Source organism: Rutilus rutilus (assembly GCF_951802725.1).
Source record: "Rutilus rutilus genome assembly, chromosome: 14".
NCBI classification, from domain to species: domain Eukaryota; kingdom Metazoa; phylum Chordata; class Actinopteri; order Cypriniformes; family Leuciscidae; genus Rutilus; species Rutilus rutilus.
Genome location: NC_140219.1, coordinates 29958437 through 29978724, shown reverse-complemented (window position 1 = coordinate 29978724; position 20288 = coordinate 29958437). Strand labels below are relative to the sequence as shown.

Sequence of the window (20288 nt, the reverse complement as noted above, 5' to 3'; positions counted from 1 at the left end):
AAGCATTTCTTACGTATTCTTTAATTTTGCACCTTAATGTTAAGAGATAATTGTTAAGTGTTCATTCAGATTTTAGACTAATTATTTGAGTGAGTGTTTTCCATGGTCGTGTTGACATTTCTGCCTTTATAACTGATGGGATTATAATCAGAAAGTTTAAAATAAAAAATCTTTAAATGTAATGTATTTGTCTCCTGGACTGGTCCTTATTTTAAATATGTCATAAAAAATATCAATAATTATCGATATCGACCGATATGAAACACTTATATCGTGATACAGTTTTCAGCCATATCGCCCAGCCCTAACCCTTTTAAGTTCAAAGAGAGAGCAAGAGATGTATTGTTTTGGCACGGCATGGGAAAACAAATTGAAGATGTGGTGTCAAAGTGTGCTGTGTGCAATACTTTCAAAAGGAACAATACCAAAGAACATCTTGTCAGTCATGACTTAACAGACAGAGCTTGGGCAAAGGTAGGAGTTGACCTCTTTCACTTCAAAGCAGACTACCTGTTATGTGTGGACTACTTCTCGAAATTTCCTGAAATAGCAAACAGACAACAAGCCAGCATGTAATAACGGTACTGAAGTCAATATTTGCAAGACATGGGATTCCAGATGGAGTTGTTTCAGATAACGGACTGCAGTTTGTGAGTGCTCAATTCAGCAACTTCAGAGATAACTGGGAGTTCAAACACTCAACTTCAAGTCTAAGATATCCACAGTCTAATGCAGGGATGGGCAACTTCGGTCCTGGAGGGCCACTGTCCTACAGAGTTTAGCTCCAACCCTGAAAAAATCACCTGTCTGTAACTTTCTAGTAATCCTGAGGACCTTGATTAGCTTGTTCAGGTGTGTTTGATTAGGGTTGAAACTAAACTCTGTAGGACAGTGGCCCTCCAGGACCGAAGTTGCCCATCCCTGGTCTAATGCATGGTCAAAGTGAAAGAGCTGTACAAACCATCATAAACCTACTCAAGAAGATGCAAGAAAGTCAAGGAGATCCATACATTGCTCTTCTTGAGTACAGGAATACGCCACTAGGAGGAGTGAAGTTATCTCCTGCACAGCTTCTTATGGGCTGTAGATTGAAAGCCAGACTACCAAAAGCGAGTAAACTGCTACAGCCGCAACTGCACAAATATGTTCAGAAAAGCCTAAAGGACAGGCAGTTGAAGCAAAAGTCCTACTATAATCGTGGGGCAAGAAACCTGCCTACTCTGAGTGAAGGAGAAAGGGTGAGACTGAGAGCTGAGGATCGTTGGCAGCCAGCTGTGAAAAGCCAAGGTCATACCTGGTTCAAGCACAGGGTGGAGAAATCTACAGAAGAAATCGAAAAACACCTGCTCAAGAAGAAAGAGTTGAGTTTCCAGTATTCACAGATGCTCAGTTATAAATGATGGTGTTCCTAATGTGGTTGCTAGAAAAAGGTGTTGTCTCCTGTACCAACACCTGCAAAGATGTCTTCAATGCCTAAAGATGTTGCTGAAGAAACTCAGAAAGTGATTGGACCTCCAAAGCAATATTCTTGCTAAAGTACATAAGTTGTTAAGTAAAGTCTGAGATCTATCATATTATCTATTCATATTTCATTTTGTTATGGAGATTTAAATTGCAACACTGATTTTCTAATTTGCAATTAGAGTTGCGGACACCACCAGTCAGCTACAGGACACCAAAAAATGGGAATGTCCATGGAAAATGATTCATGAACGCGTCTCACAGCTACTCTCACAATTTCTAGAGTCTGTTAGGAAAGCAATAATACTTGCGGTTGTGAATAATAATTCAAAGATGCATCTTTACATAGGATAAGGACATGCACTCTCATAAGTAATTATGAGACACCAGACATGAGAGACAAGAGTCTTCAATGTACTATAGGTGCAAGAAAACATCACATTCTGTAACATTGACATGATGAAGATTTAAACCCGAGGACGAAAAACTAAAAGCTAAAAATTAACCAGTTATTGTACTTGGTGTGAACGGGCCATAAGCCATGTAGGCATACATTTTGAGTAGTCTGGCTGAGGAAACAACAATAAACCGGATAAAATGTTGACGAACAGGAAAACAATGATACTTCCTGTCTGAGAGCTTGTGCGTAATAGCAAATGCTTCTCAGTTCTTTTCGAATCAACTTGGAGGCGGACCTCACCAATAAATATGCAACAACACTATTGCTCTATAGTAAAAGATACTACCAAGGAAATAGAGACCATGATACAAAAAGCTGAATATCTTCTCAAATATCATAGGAAAAGAGTTATCAGTTATGTTGCATTAAGTATAATTGTCTCAAATGTTTCCCATACAATTTCTTAGGAGAAATAAAAATAGACACAATAAATCATTTTTGAAGCACAGTAAGAAAATGGAGCTATAAAAGGAATGTGGACAATATCTCTGATAATTTGCCCTTGATGAATTTGATGACAGTTTTGAGGTCGTATTGAGCTCAGTAAGCATCAGCCCTATAAAGCACCCATGAAAACCTTTCTGTTCCTATAAAGCTCCATGGTGTTTTTAGCCCCCAATGGCTCCTTCCAGGTAGCTAACCCTAACCTCAACCTTAAACCTATCCATCCCCTCGCTGCCTGGCTGGAAGGCGCCGTTGGGGGCTAAAAACACCAAACACCTCCTAGAAACACTGTTATAAGCAAGCAACTGCAGCACTAGTGGACGACAAACTGTCTGTTTAAACACAGTAGAAATGACCGATCATGTCCCACACTGTTTAACGCCTGATGATTAATTCATGCAGCCTTGAAACAAGGAGCATGATTCTCCTCTTTAACAACCCATCATCATTACTGCATGAATAAATACATTCTTCAACAACAGCAGGTCAAGGAGTAATTCCAAGTCCACAAACGGAACGTCAAACCTTTGCCGTTTAAAGTCTGCTAGTGTGCGATCTTGTAAACATAATCTGTGATAATTGGACTGCAATTACAATTGAACATGAATTATGCATATATTCATCATTTTGAAAGCCAATTGTGATACATTATGCACCTGCCATTGCAATTAAGTCACCATTAACTGCTGGTCTGTAACAAACATTTTAATCACATCATTGCCTTGACAGTTTTCTAAATTGTAAACCTGGTCTCACTGAGTCAGTTTCTGAAGCTTCTAAACTTAAGTAAAGACAAATAAACACAAACTAATGTGAAACAATTAAACAACAAAAACAATCAATCAAATTAATCAAATTAGTGTCTAATTTAAAAAAAAAAAGACTAAACAAGCTATCATGTATCAAAATAAGAGTACTCCAAAAAGTACTCTTTCCATTATTAATTTTTTTTTGTTTACATAAATTGCAGTATGAGAGAAAGTGAAGAACCAAATATTATATGAGAAGTGCAAAAAAGGAGTATAGAATATGAATGTGGAGTGGAATGGCTTTTACCAGACTGATGAGGAAAGAGGCCACTCGACACCATAGTTAATCTCTGATTCCCAGCATGCATGCTTTGTTTGAATTGATGACTCATGTCTTTAAATAAAACCTTTACATAATGCAATCGAGGGAACAATTTTAATAGTGACCCCAAATTAGCTGTGAGGCTGAGATTTCACTCCCCAAATTACAGCAATCCTTTGCGAGCATGAGCTTAAGATGACATGAGCTCATCACTAAACTAGAACTCAAAGTAGCTTCATCAGCAGTTTAGAAGTTGAGTGCTTCACGCATGCACACATCTACTCCTAAAAATGTGCAGGAAGAAAGCTTTACTCATTTACTCTGTATGATGCCATTTACCATACCAATGCCTTCAGACATATAATGAAATATATGAAGAGTAGAGATACATCCAGGCCCATTTAACCAGACTAAGGAGCTTTTTAAAGATTGCAGGCATGACAAAATGTGTAATGGGATATCATCACAACAAAACCCCTGACAACAGCTATTAAATTAAGCTATTAAATATTACATCATCGATATGACATATTGACGGATGATTGACAGATATGACATATTTACATAGATATATAGATTTTCATAATGTTATTTTATGAATAATAATCGAAATTATATAAGCAGTGTTTTCGGGCTGCTACATTGTAACTGACCTACCTGTAACTCTGAAGACCTCGATTAGCTTTCTCAGGTGTCTTTGATTGGGGTTGAAGCTAGACTCTGCAGTGCATTGTCCCTCCAGGACCGGATTTGAGGAACCCTGACCTACAGTATCACAACGTTGTCTACTCTTGCATTCCGAAGGTTATGTACATACCTGATGTCATTGCAACACAGTGGAAAAAGAAACCATAACCATGCCAACTGGCCTGGATCAGCAGGAAACAGCAAGATTTCCCAATGAAAACTGGTAACGCTTTAGAATAATTGTCCATGATTAAAGAGGTAATTCAGCACTTGCAAGATTTGCTTTTAATAAAATTTGTCTGTCTTTGTGAAAGGATTTTATTTATTTGTTTAAATCAGTGCTGCATGACCAAAGAAAACAGGAAAAAAAGGGCTGTGTCATTCCCTTTTGCCAAAAAGATAGGAACACATCCATAATACACTGAGCTCAATCCATGAGTGGGAATACAAAAATGCAGAGGTCTAATCTGTAGTTTTAACAGAAGCCTTAGAGCTGCCAAAAGTACTGTAAGAAACACGCCATGCGGCAGACTTTTGATCTTGAAGATCTTGATCTTGGCGCAGGTACACATTGTTCATTTACATTTACTACTGACATTGTAACAATACAGAGATGGTTGAAAATCAGCGAAGTTACCCTTTCAAATGCAACTAGCAAGTAATGCAGGACAACTGAGTAGTGCTACAGTAACACTTCAGCTCAATTTAGGATTGATATAGTTCCCTAATAGTTAATCAGTAACTATTGAATGAATTTAGCCTCATAAAGAACTATTAACTAACTACAGAATGACCAATTGTAAAGAATTACTAATTAACTACTTATTACAACATTAACATGTCTGATATTTGAAGTCAAGTGTGAACTAGTTACTCTGCAGTGACTACTAGTGATCTTGACCAAAGTGAAAAATGTGTTTGATGGTTCCAGGTCCAGATCGCTGACTGTCGAGTGACAAGGTAACACTTGAGAAATTAGGTGAGGCTTATTAAGAGTTTCACAAAGAATTATAGAATGGATTGTATATGTTTATATGTGAATAAAACCTTACATTTAATCTGTTCAATGTATAAAGAGACTGTGTCTCTTTCAGAAAACTTAGATGAAACTGCTTGATTCATATTGATTACATTTACAATGGCTTTGTGAACTTTTTGAAGCTCCTAAGTTTTGGTTCCATGGAATTTCAATGGAGGGACAGATAGTCTTGAGGTTGAGTAAATGATGCTGATGATTTCATTTTTGGATGAACTATCCTTTTAAAAGAAGTAACTGAAGTGTTAATGTTGTACCACTCATTTGTCTTGAATCACTTTCTCACACAGAAACATTATTCCCAAAAACATAAAGCAAACACCAGATGAAGAATAGAGGGTGGATTACTCACCATGTTTACATGCAGTGGTCCAGATCCTGGTCTAAACAACTTCCTTCTATTGGATCCTGTGCTGCTGTTCCTCACACGGAGAATGCCTGACTTAGCCATTGATTTAGCTGCAGAACAGATTGCTAGAATAAGTGCAAGTGCTCCATATAAAATTAGATTAAAATTCGTGCCACAACATGAAACTCTAACCAGAACTACATGAGAAACTTGAGAGAATGAAACTGCTATAAAAGATGTCGTAACACTGACAAGAGAAGAGTGGTAGTCCTATTCAGTTGTATGCTTTCATATTATTAATATTGCTCAGAGATCAGATTGTTTGGAGAATGTTCAGGCTACTGGTCATGTTTATTTTGCACTCCTTGTGTTATGCTTTTTGTTTATATATACAGTACTGTACAAAAGTCTTAGGCAAGCTAGTATTTTAACCCAAAAAATGTTTTTAAGACAGTTATTTGTATTTTTTTTTTTGCTGTAGTGTGTCACTAGTAAATATCAGTTTACATTTCCAAACATTCCTTTTCCCATTAATTGTTATAATCCAGTGAGAATTGAAGGAGTCTGACAACAGCCGGTATATGATCCACACTGAGATCTGATCTTACCATCATCAAGTCCGTCTGTGATTACATGAAACAGAAAAAAAAAAAAAATAATTTAGAAATAATTTAATTAAATTGAAATAAAGGTTAATTGATAAATAAAATCTATTTATGACATCATTTTTGAAAGCATCTAAAAGTGCCTAAAGCATTTCACTGTACTGTAGTTTGCAGGCAAGTTTCTTCAAGCATCTTGGAGACGTTGCCGCATTTCTTCTGGATTTAGTCTCAGTTTTTTTCTGTTTCTTCATGTAATCACAGATAGACTCGATGATGGTGAGTTCAGATCATACCAGCTGTTGTCAGACTCCTTGTGCATACAAAAATCTCACTGGATTATAACGATTCATGGCTTAAGGAATGTTTGGAAATGTAAACTGATATTTCCTACTGACACACCACAGCAAAAGATATAAAAAAATGCCTTAAAATAACCATTTTGAAATTAATCCACTATTCATCTATTTCTGCTCATGTCTGTATATGCGTTTTGACATGCACTGTACCTGGAGGAGTGAGCACATGTGTCAGGGCAATGGGCTCTAGTGCAGAGAGAGTGGTTGGCAGCGGCAGTGAGCGACACCGCTGAATCAGAGCTTTAAGTGGAGGATCTGCAGGCGACTGGCCAGGAGGGCGTGAGAGGGTCTGAAAATCACTGCATTAAGTCAGATAACCCTTAAAACAGCAACATATTACATTCCACTGCATCCAAAGTGTCTCATTTACCAACTGGCAAATAAAATGTTTCATGTCAAGTAGTGAGTGGGGTTAAAAAGGAGAAGAAGAGTATCTGAAAACATCTAACTGAGAATACAGTCAACAGTAAATCGAAAATAGAAATACTTTTAGCTATTGTACACACAGGCAGAACAATAGCTAAAAGTTGTGGCCTATTCAACTCAAATCTGTTGAGTGTTTTGGTCTTTTTGAGTTTAGTCTGAACAGGAAAACATGAAATCCTATTGTACTAGCCCTCTGGAGGGGGTTTGAAATCTGATAGAATTAAGTTATTTTCCCTAGTGCATTTTAGCCTGAAAAGTAAGATCATATTCCTTCCTACTGAAAAAAAAAGAAGAAAAAAAAAAGAATTTAAAATACATTATTTCGTATAATACAAATCAATTAACATATTTACTGACATACTGTATCGCTTGAAACTTACTGATATAAATATTATAATAGTACTTCTTTATTGCACGATGCACATTTCTTAATATTAAGCCTAAAATATGTTTAATATCACAATTAGAAAGGCTAGTATGATATAATATCAGTCTTCTTTAAATGCAAGATATTTAAAGTGTATCTAAAGTATGCTTGCAATAGTTCAATTTTAGCACAATCAAATATACTTAAGTGTATCTTTAGTTGGATCTCAGCACTATTTCTGGATAACTAAAGTACATTAAGTACAAAATTAGTTGTTCCGATTTAGCAGACTTAAAGTATGCCAATGCAGTATACCAAAAGTACAATTGCAGGGTATTTACATAAATGTATTTGTAGTATACTTAGCATAAAATAAATGTATTTCAAATACATTTTAGAAAATTTATTTTTCAACAGGGTCATCATGCGAATGGTTGTTAAGATGTCAGATGTTCAATACATACAGTTATTAAATGCATGAGCAAGGTTAGTGTGTAAAAGACCACACAGCATGTCATATGTTACCCTTAGCAAACAATTTGAAGTTAGTAAACCAACTATCCTCTCCAAACATTCAGAGGGTGACATGTTCCTACCACTGACTGTTTTGTTGCTGGTCTATATCTCTGCCAAAAATAAATAAATAAATTTAGAATATAGAATTTTATTTATTTAGAATAATTTATTTAGAATAAAAATATAGAATTTATAAATACACTTATGGTATATTGCTTGTATGTTTTGAAGACACTTGTAATACATTTGTAATGTACTTGTAACACAAATAAAGTACACTTTAATATCACTAATTAAGCATGTAATTAGTCCCTACACAGGCATATACTTAAAATATATTCCAATTTAGCACACAAAATGTACACACAATTTTATTACAACTAAAATAGCACACTTCAAGTTAACCAATCATTAACACACTTGAAGTATACTAAATTAGTCTGGCTGCAAGTATACTTAGCATAATTATTTTTTCACCAGGGTACTCCTCCTAACCACACTGAACCTGCTGATCAGTAAAGGTGTCTTAGAAGGTGCGATTAACATGAGGACAACACTTCTAGTTTGTAAAGTCCAGGTGTCAGAAAGTAAAGTGTTTATTCATGAACTCAGGCAGCTGATTTCACTAATTAGTTCTATCTCCTGGCTGAAAAACTGTGCTAATTAGCAAATCCAGGTGATTGGAACAAAATACTGAGGAGGACTTTTACTTTCTGAACCTGGACTTTACACCTCTGGTTTCAATTATATGCCTATTAAATTAACATTGGGCACTTTATTTCCAGTTTTCAAACGTTTTCTTCATTTAAAACAAACGCCTCTGCTCTGGGCTGATATAAGAAGAGTGAGTTTGGAGAAAGGATGATTCGAACTCGGGTTGGTTGGGTCAAAAGCTAAATGCTAAATGAACTGTCCTTACTCTCCACTCTCCACTGTCCCAGTTACTGACTTGATTTCTTTTGTAATTTTGTCTTTTTCAACCAGACAGTGAAGGGTGGAGTTAATGTAAATAGACACTTCATTATGAATATAATATTTAATAATTAGCACTCAAAATAATTATTATAATGAATAGAGAGTCACAGTTTTACTTTTCATTGTGGGCAGTGTTTCCCAAGCCTGTTCCTGGAGGCACACCAACCTCGCTTATCTGACCCATGTGTTTCTGGGCTGCGTTCCACTTGTTTATTCTCTTCCCTCGCTAACTTCCCCCATCTCGCTGATTCGGATGTACATCATTGCTTAGGTCAGTTCTCGCTACTGGCAGAACCCATGCAATTGAACTGGAAAGTCCTATGCCTTTATCACTTTGAACCCACTATGGAACTGATTTATTAAAAAAATTTCTTTATGAATTTGTTTCATTCACCATTCCATATGGCTACAGGTATTGATCTGTTGGAGAAAATGTATAAATTATACAAATGAACATTAATCCTTTTGCTTTCCTGATTTTATCCCACGAGGCCCATCCCATGGTAACTCCAGTTTAGATCCAGCCGCACTTCAGATGATGCCATTTTTTGATGGACAAAGTGCCAGATATTACCCTTAAATTTGAATCATTACAATCACAAGCTGTATTCATTGCTTTAAAATCACGTTAAGGTTTTGTTGACAAATCAGCAGAAATATGGCTTTTCAGGTCCAACCACATCTAATGTTCCTGCTGTAAAACCACCATCATTTTCTCTTTTCAAATTGAAAAACAATCTATCAAAACGTACATGGACCATACTGCCCTCATGAGAAAATACATCCATTGTTAAAGTCGCATGCATGATGCACCTACTCAAGTTTGTTACTGTGACAACCGATGTTAATATGCTAGCAAAAGTGACTGCAGTCTGAACAGAAAAAAATATATCTGATCTGTCAACTTATTATTTTAACAGTGAGTCTAAAAAGTTTGAGGGGAAAAAATTATCGAATTTCCCCTACAGCGTGACTAAAGGCAATGCAACACTCACTAGAACAAACTAGACCAAGGCTGGCGCTGCTGTATTTACAAAGGACTAGATGGAAATCAAAGGTCTTTTACATTAGTCAGTTACTAATTTAAAGTTACAGGTTACAAAATATTAATTACATTTTTTATATTTTTCATATCACTCTCTCTTGGACTACAAAGATAAAGCAGATTCTGCATGAGATTTTTTTTTAACTTAGATTAGAATTACGATTTAACACACTAAATCAAGGAGCGGAAACTCTGGTCCTGGAGGGCCACTGTCCTGCCGAGTTTAGCTCCATCACTAATCAGACATCTAATCAAATCTAAAGTTGTCCCTCATTTCAAAGGCTGTGTCCTCCGGAGGTTTCATTTGTCGGCCACGTACGTTATAAAAGATGTCTTATTTTAGAAAGTTAACCATTATCAAATTGACCATTAATCCTAGTGAAGCGTAATTTTTTATGACTTTGGAATGTAGTGGTCAGTTTACTGAAATGAAGGTATTTGGCTGACAAATACAACTTCCAGAGGACTCAGTCTTCGAAACGATACACAGCTTAAAGGCTGTAGTGCCTTGATGAGGTGCCTTGAAACCTGCAGGATTATTCAATGTGTTGATGTAATTTCCACTGAAACAGGAAGACAGTGCGGGACATATTAAGCAGCTCCTCCCTTTTTTTAAATGGCCAATAGCGTTTTGTTCATATCACAGCTCGGCCAGAGCCGTTGAGCTCGGCAAACAACTCAGATTCTAGAAAATCTGATGAGATGCTGAAGTGCAGAGTGATGTCATCAAAATCATTGATCCATATTGGCGAAACGATATTGTAAGGTTTGAACGCTTATATCTTCTAAATGCAAATGTTGTCATTATTTTGAAGCACACTAAATGATAGATAACCTTAAAGCTAACATATTCATACTAAATGCAAAAAACTTAAAAGACTTTAAGTCTTCAGGATTGCTTGGTATACAGGCAGGTGTGTTTGACAAAAAAAAAATGTGTAACCCAGGTACTGGCACTGAATGGAACTAAATTCTGCAGGATAGAGGCCCACCAGGACCGAAGTTACTCATTCCTGCTCTAAATGAAACCACGTCAGATCCATGACATATTTATAATAGCATTTGAAAAACACATCTTTCATTGACAGCAAAAAGAGTTAGTTGTGCAAACAAGTTAGTAGTGCGTTGATAGCAAAGTCAGCATGACACAAGGTAATGAAATGAATGCCAGCCATGACAATAAGATTGAGCAGCATTAGGATAGTCTTCTTATGAAATGTTTTTCAACATAAAATCTTATATTTACTTTCTTAATAAACATTCCTGGAAGTTTGTTTTCATGATATCTCTTCAAAAAGTACTGATTTCTAAAACATTTTAGCTGACAACACCATTACTTCTTATTTTGTCAAGCCCAACTTTCTATCTACCTGTCATAGAGACCCCCTTTCACCATCCAATCAGCTATCAATGGACAAAATCCTACAGTACACTTATTGAATATCCCTTTCACCTGAAAATATGTTACATTATAGAAATAAATATTGGTTGTGAATGTCATTAAAAAAAGTCACAGTTTAAGGCAGCTTACGTTACCTTAAATATGTCCTCCGGGCAGTTTGTTATCTTTTTCCTATCTGTGCAAATATCTTGGTTTTCATCAACAGTTTTGTTAGATAAGTGATGTGAGATCACAGAGTTTTCTTTTGGTGTATCTGGTTCTTCATATCTTGGGTGGCTCTCAATGGTGGCAAGAGAGATATGAGTCGAGCTGAGCTGAGACTGGGATTCATCCGAGTTATTACACAGGGAATTGCTATCTCTTGGAGAGTCAGGGCAAGTTCTCCAGGCCTTCAGCACCACAGGAGGAGAGCAATCCACCTTGTCACTGACAGTTGAGACCACCATGTCAGTAGATAACGTAGATGTACAGTGAACTGAGGTATCGGCTTTGTGCTCACTCTTGATTGGCATATTGTGGATGAGCTCTCCTGACTGATCTGTCTTTCTCAAATTAAGAGGCGACTGCTGTCCTTCAGGGGGGGAGAATGAGCGAGACGAGTTTCTCCATTTCATTGCTGTCTCAGCCACACTGTTGAAAAATCGGAGAAGGCCTCGAAAATGGCTGCTTTTGCCATCAAGGCCCGTTTGTTCAGGTGCAGAGTTCAAATCTTTGACCAGCTCAAAGCTGACCGAGCCATAGTCCGAATCAATGGTTTTGTCCAGGGTATTCATTGACTCAAAACTACTCTCTGCCAACGTCTGACTTCCTTTTCCTTTGAGGGAAATTCTTCTCAAGTAATTCAAAACATCACCCCCCTTTGACCATCGTCTTCTTTGAGGTATCTTGAGGCTTTGCTTCACATAGCAGGATTCCTGTTCCATCACAGATGAATTGTTGCAGTTTGAGAAGTTGGGGTGAGATTTCTTTGTATACATGACTCTTTCTGACAACTTATACCCATTTTGGTTGCCACCGGTGTCCTTGGTCTCCTGGTGGACAATCTCTGGGGTTGCAGCTGGGTCTATGTCCTCAAATGAACAGTAGAAGTCTGCAGTGTGTCCTGCAAATGAATGTCTCTTGGCTTTATTCCTAAACACATGCTTGAACTCTGAAGAAGGAGATTCCTTGCACATATACACATCATCTATGTCATCTTTCAGGTCAATGTCGAATTTGGCATCAGAAATCTTACCAGCTTTCCCTCTAAAAACAGATGGGGACTTTAATTTCTTGAAGGACCTTACTTTGTTTGTGATTGACAGTTTTAGAAAGGACGCTTCACCTGGGAGGATCACTGAGTGAGGTCGCCTGTCCAGGTCAGAGGTGGCCTTGCGGCGGTGCAGGATCCTCCAGATGGCTGCGGTCCTGGAGCGCCGGTTGGGTTCCTGTTTTTCTCTTCTGAGGGTCTGACAGGGAGTAATGGAGTCTGAGGAACTGGACTCTGGAATCCATGAGATCTCAGTTTTGCTGTTTTCGTCAGCTGAGACATTGAAAACATTATTGACGAATCCATTGGTAAGATTAGACTCTGACATGGGGCTGGTTGTGCTATCCATCCTCTCTCATTTTAAGACAAAATGTCAGGTGTCCAGTTTATGAAGCATCATTTTTGTCATCCTTGAGAAAACCTGTGATGAAGCAAAAATCACACAATATGGGAGATTTATGTCTCTAATGTAAAACAACGAAATGCAAATTATCTGTTAACATTCTGCATTCATGTCCCCAGGATTGTAAAAACCCAATATGCCCATTAAAGACAAACAAGAATACTTTTCCGCTTGTTCTTAATCCATATCCACAATGAACTTGTAGTAACCTGTAACATGAACAACCTTTACTTTCTTTCTCTCTCTCTCTCTCTCTCTCTCTCTCTCTCTCTCTCTCTCTCTCTCTCTATACACACACTCTTTATAAATAAACAATAAACAAATGTTTGTGGTCTATAAACATGTTTTTGAAAGAAATGTATACTTTTATTTAGCAAGAATGATTTAAATGGACATTTAGAATGTTACAAAAAATATATATATTTAAAAAAGTTTCTGTTCATCAAAGAAAAAAAACACACTGTAATCATAGTTTCCACACTTAATTAAGTCATAAGAAATATTACAATGATTTCTTAAGGATCATGTGAGACTGAACTGCTGTGAGTAATGGCTGCTGATACTACAGGGGGAAAAATCAAATATATATATATATATATATATATATATATATATATATATATATATATATATATATATACATAAAGTATTTATAAAGTATAAAGAGCTTTAGAAATAAAAAAAATAAAATCTTTCTGACGGCAAATGTTTGAACTGTATACGCATATACAAGAATCTACGTACAACATGAGGTGTGATTTCAAATTCTAATCCTGTAAGATTTCATAATGCTATATAATCGGAATGTACTTATAAAAAAAAAAGACAAAAATGAGACAATGTTATGAACCCACACTTCAGGAAATTCCTATTCTTTGATAAGAAAGGGATTTGGAAAAACTTACCAAATTAGAGTGCGTGTCTCATAGAAGAACAAAAAACATTCCTTTGTGAATCCTTTAACATTAAAAATGGGTTTCCAATATAATCATTTGGACGACTGCTAATCCACAGCATTCTTCAGAAATGGTCTAGGGTTTTTCTCAGCCTGATGCCCCACAGAGACCGAACAGACGCCACATACACACACGCCCAGTTCCTCTCATTAAGTTTGAAGTCATGATCCAGTTATTTTTGCCACTCTTCCACTGCAACTACAAAGACTCTAAATGGAACACACTATTTGGCTTGGTCAGTCCTTTTTACATTTGCAGTGAAATGTTAATTTGAAATAACTTTTCATAGCCACAGCAGTTTTGAATATGTTCATCAGTGCAGTGAAGAGTGCTGTAATGTCCATAGTAAATCAACACAATACACAAAACGTAGGGTCAAAGTTTGAGGGCCTATTTTAAACACTTCCTTTTTGTCCTGTTTTGGTACTACTGTAATCACATGCAATTTTCCTGCTCTACACAGGAAAGAGTGGATCTGAGTGAAAAAATGCTTTAAGTTTGACAAAGACAGGAAGCCTGGCTGACAGCATGTAAATATCTGCTCCGTACACTCTTTCCCTTCTGTCTGTGCAGCACCATTGTGAGGGAAAGACAATTGGGTTTTCTTTCCCCTTGTGAGTCAGTACGCTCCAGTTTGTCAACATGATACTGCCGCTGTAGCCATTTCCTCAGCTAAAACATATTACTGCCACACTGTACGCATCGAACAGACATATACATTTAAAGCTAAAGCTTTTTATTGGCATCCACTTTTCTTAAACTGTTTCTACTTAAAAAGACAAAAGACCATAAAACATTCTCCAAACGCCTCACATTCAGCACGCTTCCTGTGCATGAGCAGGCAGCTTTCCTGCTATCCATTTCTGTCACAATGCACATCCTGGATAAGTTAACCCTCCTTTATTTTTATTTATTTATTTATTTATTTGCTTTTTAAAACCAAAGGCAAGACTAAATTCTTTTGTCAATGAGCTGAACACACACACACACACACACACACACACACACAAACACAAGTTGAATTCTCGTTTATACGTACAGACAGAGAGATGATTAATGGGAAAAGGGTAAAAAACCTGGACTAGATTCAGAAGTTTTGACTCATAATTAAATCAACTACCTTTGATGTTTGTTCCATATTATCTCCGTTTCAAAATGTTGTTCAGAAAGCACCTCGTGTGATGTCATCACTTTTTATCTTGTAGAACAATTGGCCTTTTCCTTAGTTTCCTGTGACATAGTTCCAGATCAACATCATGATAGTGTAGGCTCAACCACACACACACACACACAATGGTTTGAGCTAAACCTGAACTTGCAATGAACTGGCTTTTGGATTTTTTGTTTTTGTTTTACTGAACAAACTACATATTATATCCCCTTACATCTAAACCTACCCATCACACAAAACTTTCTGCATTTTTTTACATTTTCCAATGATTAGCGTATGATTTATAACACGTTTTTTTTTAAAGTCCCTCCAAGGTAAAAAATGACTGGTATTACTATCCTTGTGGGGACATATTGGTTGAATGGTTGAAGCTAAACCTGAACTTGTTTTACCAGGAACTATCTATAGGCAAAGCTCCCTTTTATTAAAAGTATTAAAAAAACAGTAAAATTATATTTTAATAAGATATTATGTGGTAATATATCTGTCACGGTTCTGTACAGTTAGTTTCATTTTCACAGACTTTTAGGTTGTTGTTTTTTCCTTTGTCTTAGTTTCCCGCCAATCATTAGTTTCTATGCACACTGATCAATCTTCACAGCTGCTTATCATTTAGTTTATTATGTCTGTCTATTTAAGTTCCTCTGTATCACTCATTGTCTGGTATTGTTTGTGCGTACACACGGTTTCATTTTGTTTGCCCGTATTGAATAAATCAGCTGTTATTGGGAAATTCTTCTTCTTCTTCTTCTTCTTCTTCTTCTTCTTCTTTGACCTGGGATTGTTCTTTTATGATTGTATTTTATGATTCTTACTTTACAAGGTGTTATGACTGACAACTTTAATAATTTTATTTTTTTTGAAAAGCACATTACTTATTTTCCTAACCGTATAACTCAAACCATGCTTGTTTGGACTCTGGCTAGGAAGAACATTTATAGACGGGACCTTTTCAAACTTGAATGCCCCTGTTGAATGCCTCTGCTCTAATCAGTCTATTTATCTCATGTGGGATGATGCAACAAATATGAGGTTCTAAAGTAAGTAAACAAAAGAATATTATTTTACAAAAAATATACAAAGTTTATTGTTGAAATGGGAGGTTGTGTTCTGTTATGGAAATCCATTTCCTGCTCTCTCGCTCTTCTGAAATTTGACTTTCAGATTTTAGGAATGTAACGTTAAATTAAGATCTAAACGATTTTAAATGATATTTTGTGTATGTAACACAGTCAAGTGAAGTGAAGTCTTAATATTACTAAATTTGAATTAGCAGTTTAACTGTTATAAATCAGTGGCCAAGGATGCCTACTATCACCTACAGTGTGGTATTAAAGTGCCCTTATTATTACCTTTATTTTAGTGCTGGAACGAGTCATCAGCAATTCCAGTCTCACTTCCTGTTACATACCTACATCCTGTTACATACCTTACATACCTACATAAAATGTATGTTTGAGCTGGTTTAACTGAAAATAACTGGCATACCTTAAAATATGTCAGTGCCATTGTTTTGTCTCAAGTAACACACCAGTAATGTTTCTATCTAAGGCATGTTTATAAAAGCTACTTAAATGTCCTAATTGAACTAAGGCCTAATCCTGGCTTAAAGGGATAGTTCACTTTGAAATTAATTTTTTATATGTTTTAGCTTACCTCAAGGGCATCCAAGATGTAGGTGTCTTTGTTTCCGCAGTAGTTTCAATTTTGATATTTTTAGGTCAAACCGTTCTTGTCTGTCAGTCATATAATGCAGGTCTATGGTCACTGTCTCAAAACACAAGCACAGAGTCCAAATTAAAACAATTCCCCACGTCCAAATGAAACAATTCCCCCTCGTAAGTACACATTGATGGCCTAAGACACGAAACGAGCGGTTTGTGTGAGAAAACGAACAGTATTTATATCGTTGTTATCTCTTGAAAACAGCACACGTCCAAATGATCTGACGGCGCGGGCGGGTATAGATATATACATAGATGTCGCCTTGGCTACTGCAGTTCATTGGAACGAAGCTAAAACATATAAAAAATTAATTTCAAAGTGAACTATCCCTTTAATCTAAGCCCTGTCTGTGAAACCAGGCCTACATGGTCAAAAGTATGTGGACACCCTTTTCTGATTAACAGGTTTGGTTATTATAGTAATTCAATTGAAGCCTAAATCATTAAAAATACACTATTCAGTTAAATTCTAAAGAATTCTTTCAACTTTTTTAGTAAGATAGTTTAAAGATCAGTTAAACTCACATTCACTTGTCCATTGATAACCCATCACAATATGGCATTTAAGCAGTGACTGTCATACAACTGTCAACAAGTGCAATCACTGTTTGAGAAAACCATAGAAATTATTGGGAAGTGTCATAAACTGGGTCCTATCTGATGCCAAATTTTCTGTTGCTTCTTATAAAAGAGCTATGTTTAGGTTTTTACTTTACTAAATAAAGTTTAAAAAAAAAAATGAAAAAAAAAATGTTTAAATGGCAAAAATGCCTTACCTCCATTGACATCCATTAAAAAGAGACTCTTGTCTCTTCACCAGTAACTCTGAGGCTTGCCTAAAGGGGGCTCTGGTATTAGTGTGTTCTAAATAGTTGAATTGTTCTATATTGCTAATATTCTAGCAGGGACACGTGCCACAAAAAAAGCTATAAGCATGTATAGAGCATCTGCTGTTTGAAATTCTGTATTCTCTGTCAAATAAAACAACAATAATATCCTGGCCCTAGTTATATTATAGTTTACTTTGTTAATACTGACACCTAGTGGTTACCAGACATTTAGGATTTTCAGAGCTCATGGTGCAGAGTACAGAGGTGGATCCACGTCCATCCTTCTTGCTTTGCTCTTGAAAAGGCACAATCTGTAAGTTTAAAAGGTTAATCTATGTAGTAGCATATGGTTATGTGTATTTTGATAAGTTATGCATGTGTTTGAGACCAGTTAACATGTGAGATCCTAAATGTAACTCGAGGCATTTGATTGTGATGCTTGTAATTTGATTGTTCATTGTAACATCCTTAAGTCCTTAAGTCATATGTAGGTGATTTATATGTATCTTACATTTGAGTACATCTTACATATTGTTTTGAGCTATGTGAAGTGACTGTAACTTTGTAAGCGACAGTATTTTTTCAATATCAGTGTTCATTTGTGTTACAGTTTCACAAATTGGTCTTCAGTAGTCAAGTCAAGTCACCTTCATTTATATAGCTCTTTTTACAATATAGATTGTTTCAAAGCAGCTTTACAGTGATAATAGGAAATTAAAGTAACAGAGATTGTTTTGACTTTACAGCAGCTCTAGAATAAAGTTATTGTCCAGCTAAAGTTAGTTTTGCTTGATTCACTTCCGTTGCACAGATCATTAGTTAATAACTTAAATAACTGCACATTTTAGAGTGGCCTTTTATTGTGGCCAGCCTAAGGCACACCTGTGCAATAATCATGCTGTCTAATCAGCATCTTGAAATGCCACACCTGTGAGGTGGATGGATTATCTCGGCAAAGGAGAAGTGCTCACTAACACAGATTTAGACAGATTTGTGAACAATATTTGAGAGAAATAGGCCTTTTGTGTACATAGAAAAAGTCTTAGTCTTAGGGGCAAAAACGGATAATAAGAGCAAATAATTTGTGACTCTAATGAGAGCTGTCTCAGTACTATGGTACGGTCTAAATCCTGATTGATAATCCTCGCAGATATCATTTCTTTCTAAAAAGGAACATAGTTGTGAGAATACCACCTTTTCTAGTATCTTTGACAGAAAAGGTAGATTTCAGATCGGCCTGTAATTGACTAATTCTGTAGGATCAAGTTGCGCTTTTTTAACAAGCGATTTAATCATAGCCAGTTTAAAAGATTTTGGTACGTATCCTAATGGCAATGATGAAATAATGATATTAAGAAGAGGATCTATGACCTCTGGAAGCATCTCTTTCAATAGCTTAGTCGGTATATGGTCTAACATACATGTTGTTGATTTAGATGATTTAACGAGTTTAAAAAAATTCTTCCTCTCCTATAGCAATGAATGAATAAAAATTTTCCTCAGGGAGACTACAATGCACTGCCTGATGCTATACTGTAGTAGACGGTTGCATAGTTATAATTTTCTCCCTAATATTATCAATCTTGTAAGTAAAGAATTTCATAAAGTCATTACTGCTGTACTGCTTGGAAACCTCTGGGGTTGAAGATTTATTTTTTGTTAATTTAACCACTGTTTCAAATAAATACTTAGGGTTTTGTTTATTTTCTTCTAATAGGGTTAAAAAATAAGCAGATCTAGCAGCTTTTAAGGCCTCTCTGTATGCAATCGTGCTCTCTTTCCATGAAATGCGAAAAAATTCTGGTTTTGTTTTCTTCCAGTTGCGCTCCATTTTTCTGGCTGCTCCCTTAAAGGTGAACTAAGTAACTTTTTTACCTTAACTGAACAGCTTCGGAGTCATTGGAATGGTTATATTACTTATTTCGGGTTGAATGGTGGTAGTTTCGCACCCCCCTGGTGCCCGTGAGCGGAAAATTCGCACTTGCAACTTTGAGCCGGTGGGCCGCCGGCCGCCGCGTCAGGAAGTATCGCGTGATATCAGGTCTCGCGATGTAAACAATTGCTTTACGGCCAAAAGAAATCTGCTAAAATGCTGTCATTATTGCGCTCCCTCACGCTGTTCGAACCCGAATGAAGAAGACGTTTTAAAGAATGTCCCATCTGCTTTGATGTCGTTGATCTACTAGCCTCTGGTGTCTGAGAATCGCCAACGAGTTTTTACAACAGTGTTGTCAAATATCTATTCCAAAGCTGTGGGGGGAGCTCTAGAGAGAAACCTGCGAGCAAAAAGCGAGAATATAGCGAAGAAATCCCGAAACTACTGAGCCCCGCCAGAGAATGTCTAATATGGCGAGAAGTTTCACTCTCACTACACTTCCGGCTTCTAATCTGGTTGCAGTTCCACTCTGATTCCATATGAGGGCGCTCACAGGACGAGTGCAGAATGAATGGAGGTCAATGGCGGTATACCCCTCAAAATCCACTTTTCTCAGGATATAATTTTTTGTCAAGTAATTTGAATGTTGTATTCGAAAGGAGATGCAAAGAAATTACACATTGCTGGGTGTTAGATTTTTTAGAGTCACTTATTTGCTTTAAAAAGTCTTTGAAAATGTCAATGACGTCAGAATGCTGACGTCATTAGCAGAATGCTAGCGTGTTATGGGCAACAACAACTCAACCTGTAAGAAATCGAAAGGACATAAGTACTCGTTCATTCAACTTTCGACCTAAAACCCATGTTGAACTTGCAAAA

General features: G+C 36.6%; 1 protein-coding gene across 3 annotated transcripts in view; it reads right to left on the bottom strand.

Annotated features, from left to right (window-relative positions):
- arhgef9b (Cdc42 guanine nucleotide exchange factor (GEF) 9b) overlaps window positions 1–14117 on the bottom strand; it is a 73937-nt gene extending 59820 nt beyond the window's left edge. For all 3 annotated transcript variants that reach the window (XM_084429455.1, XM_084429456.1, XM_084429457.1), the window contains exons 1-4: window positions 13758–14117; window positions 11335–12870; window positions 6620–6758; window positions 5512–5618 (exon numbers count right to left, since the gene is read on the bottom strand). In XM_084429455.1, the coding sequence (XP_084285581.1) occupies window positions 5512–5618; window positions 6620–6758; window positions 11335–12798 (1710 nt within the window). In that variant the 5' untranslated portion in view covers window positions 12799–12870; window positions 13758–14117. The remainder of the gene's footprint in view (window positions 1–5511; window positions 5619–6619; window positions 6759–11334; window positions 12871–13757) is intronic.
- Between the last annotated feature and the right edge of the window lie 6171 nt (window positions 14118–20288).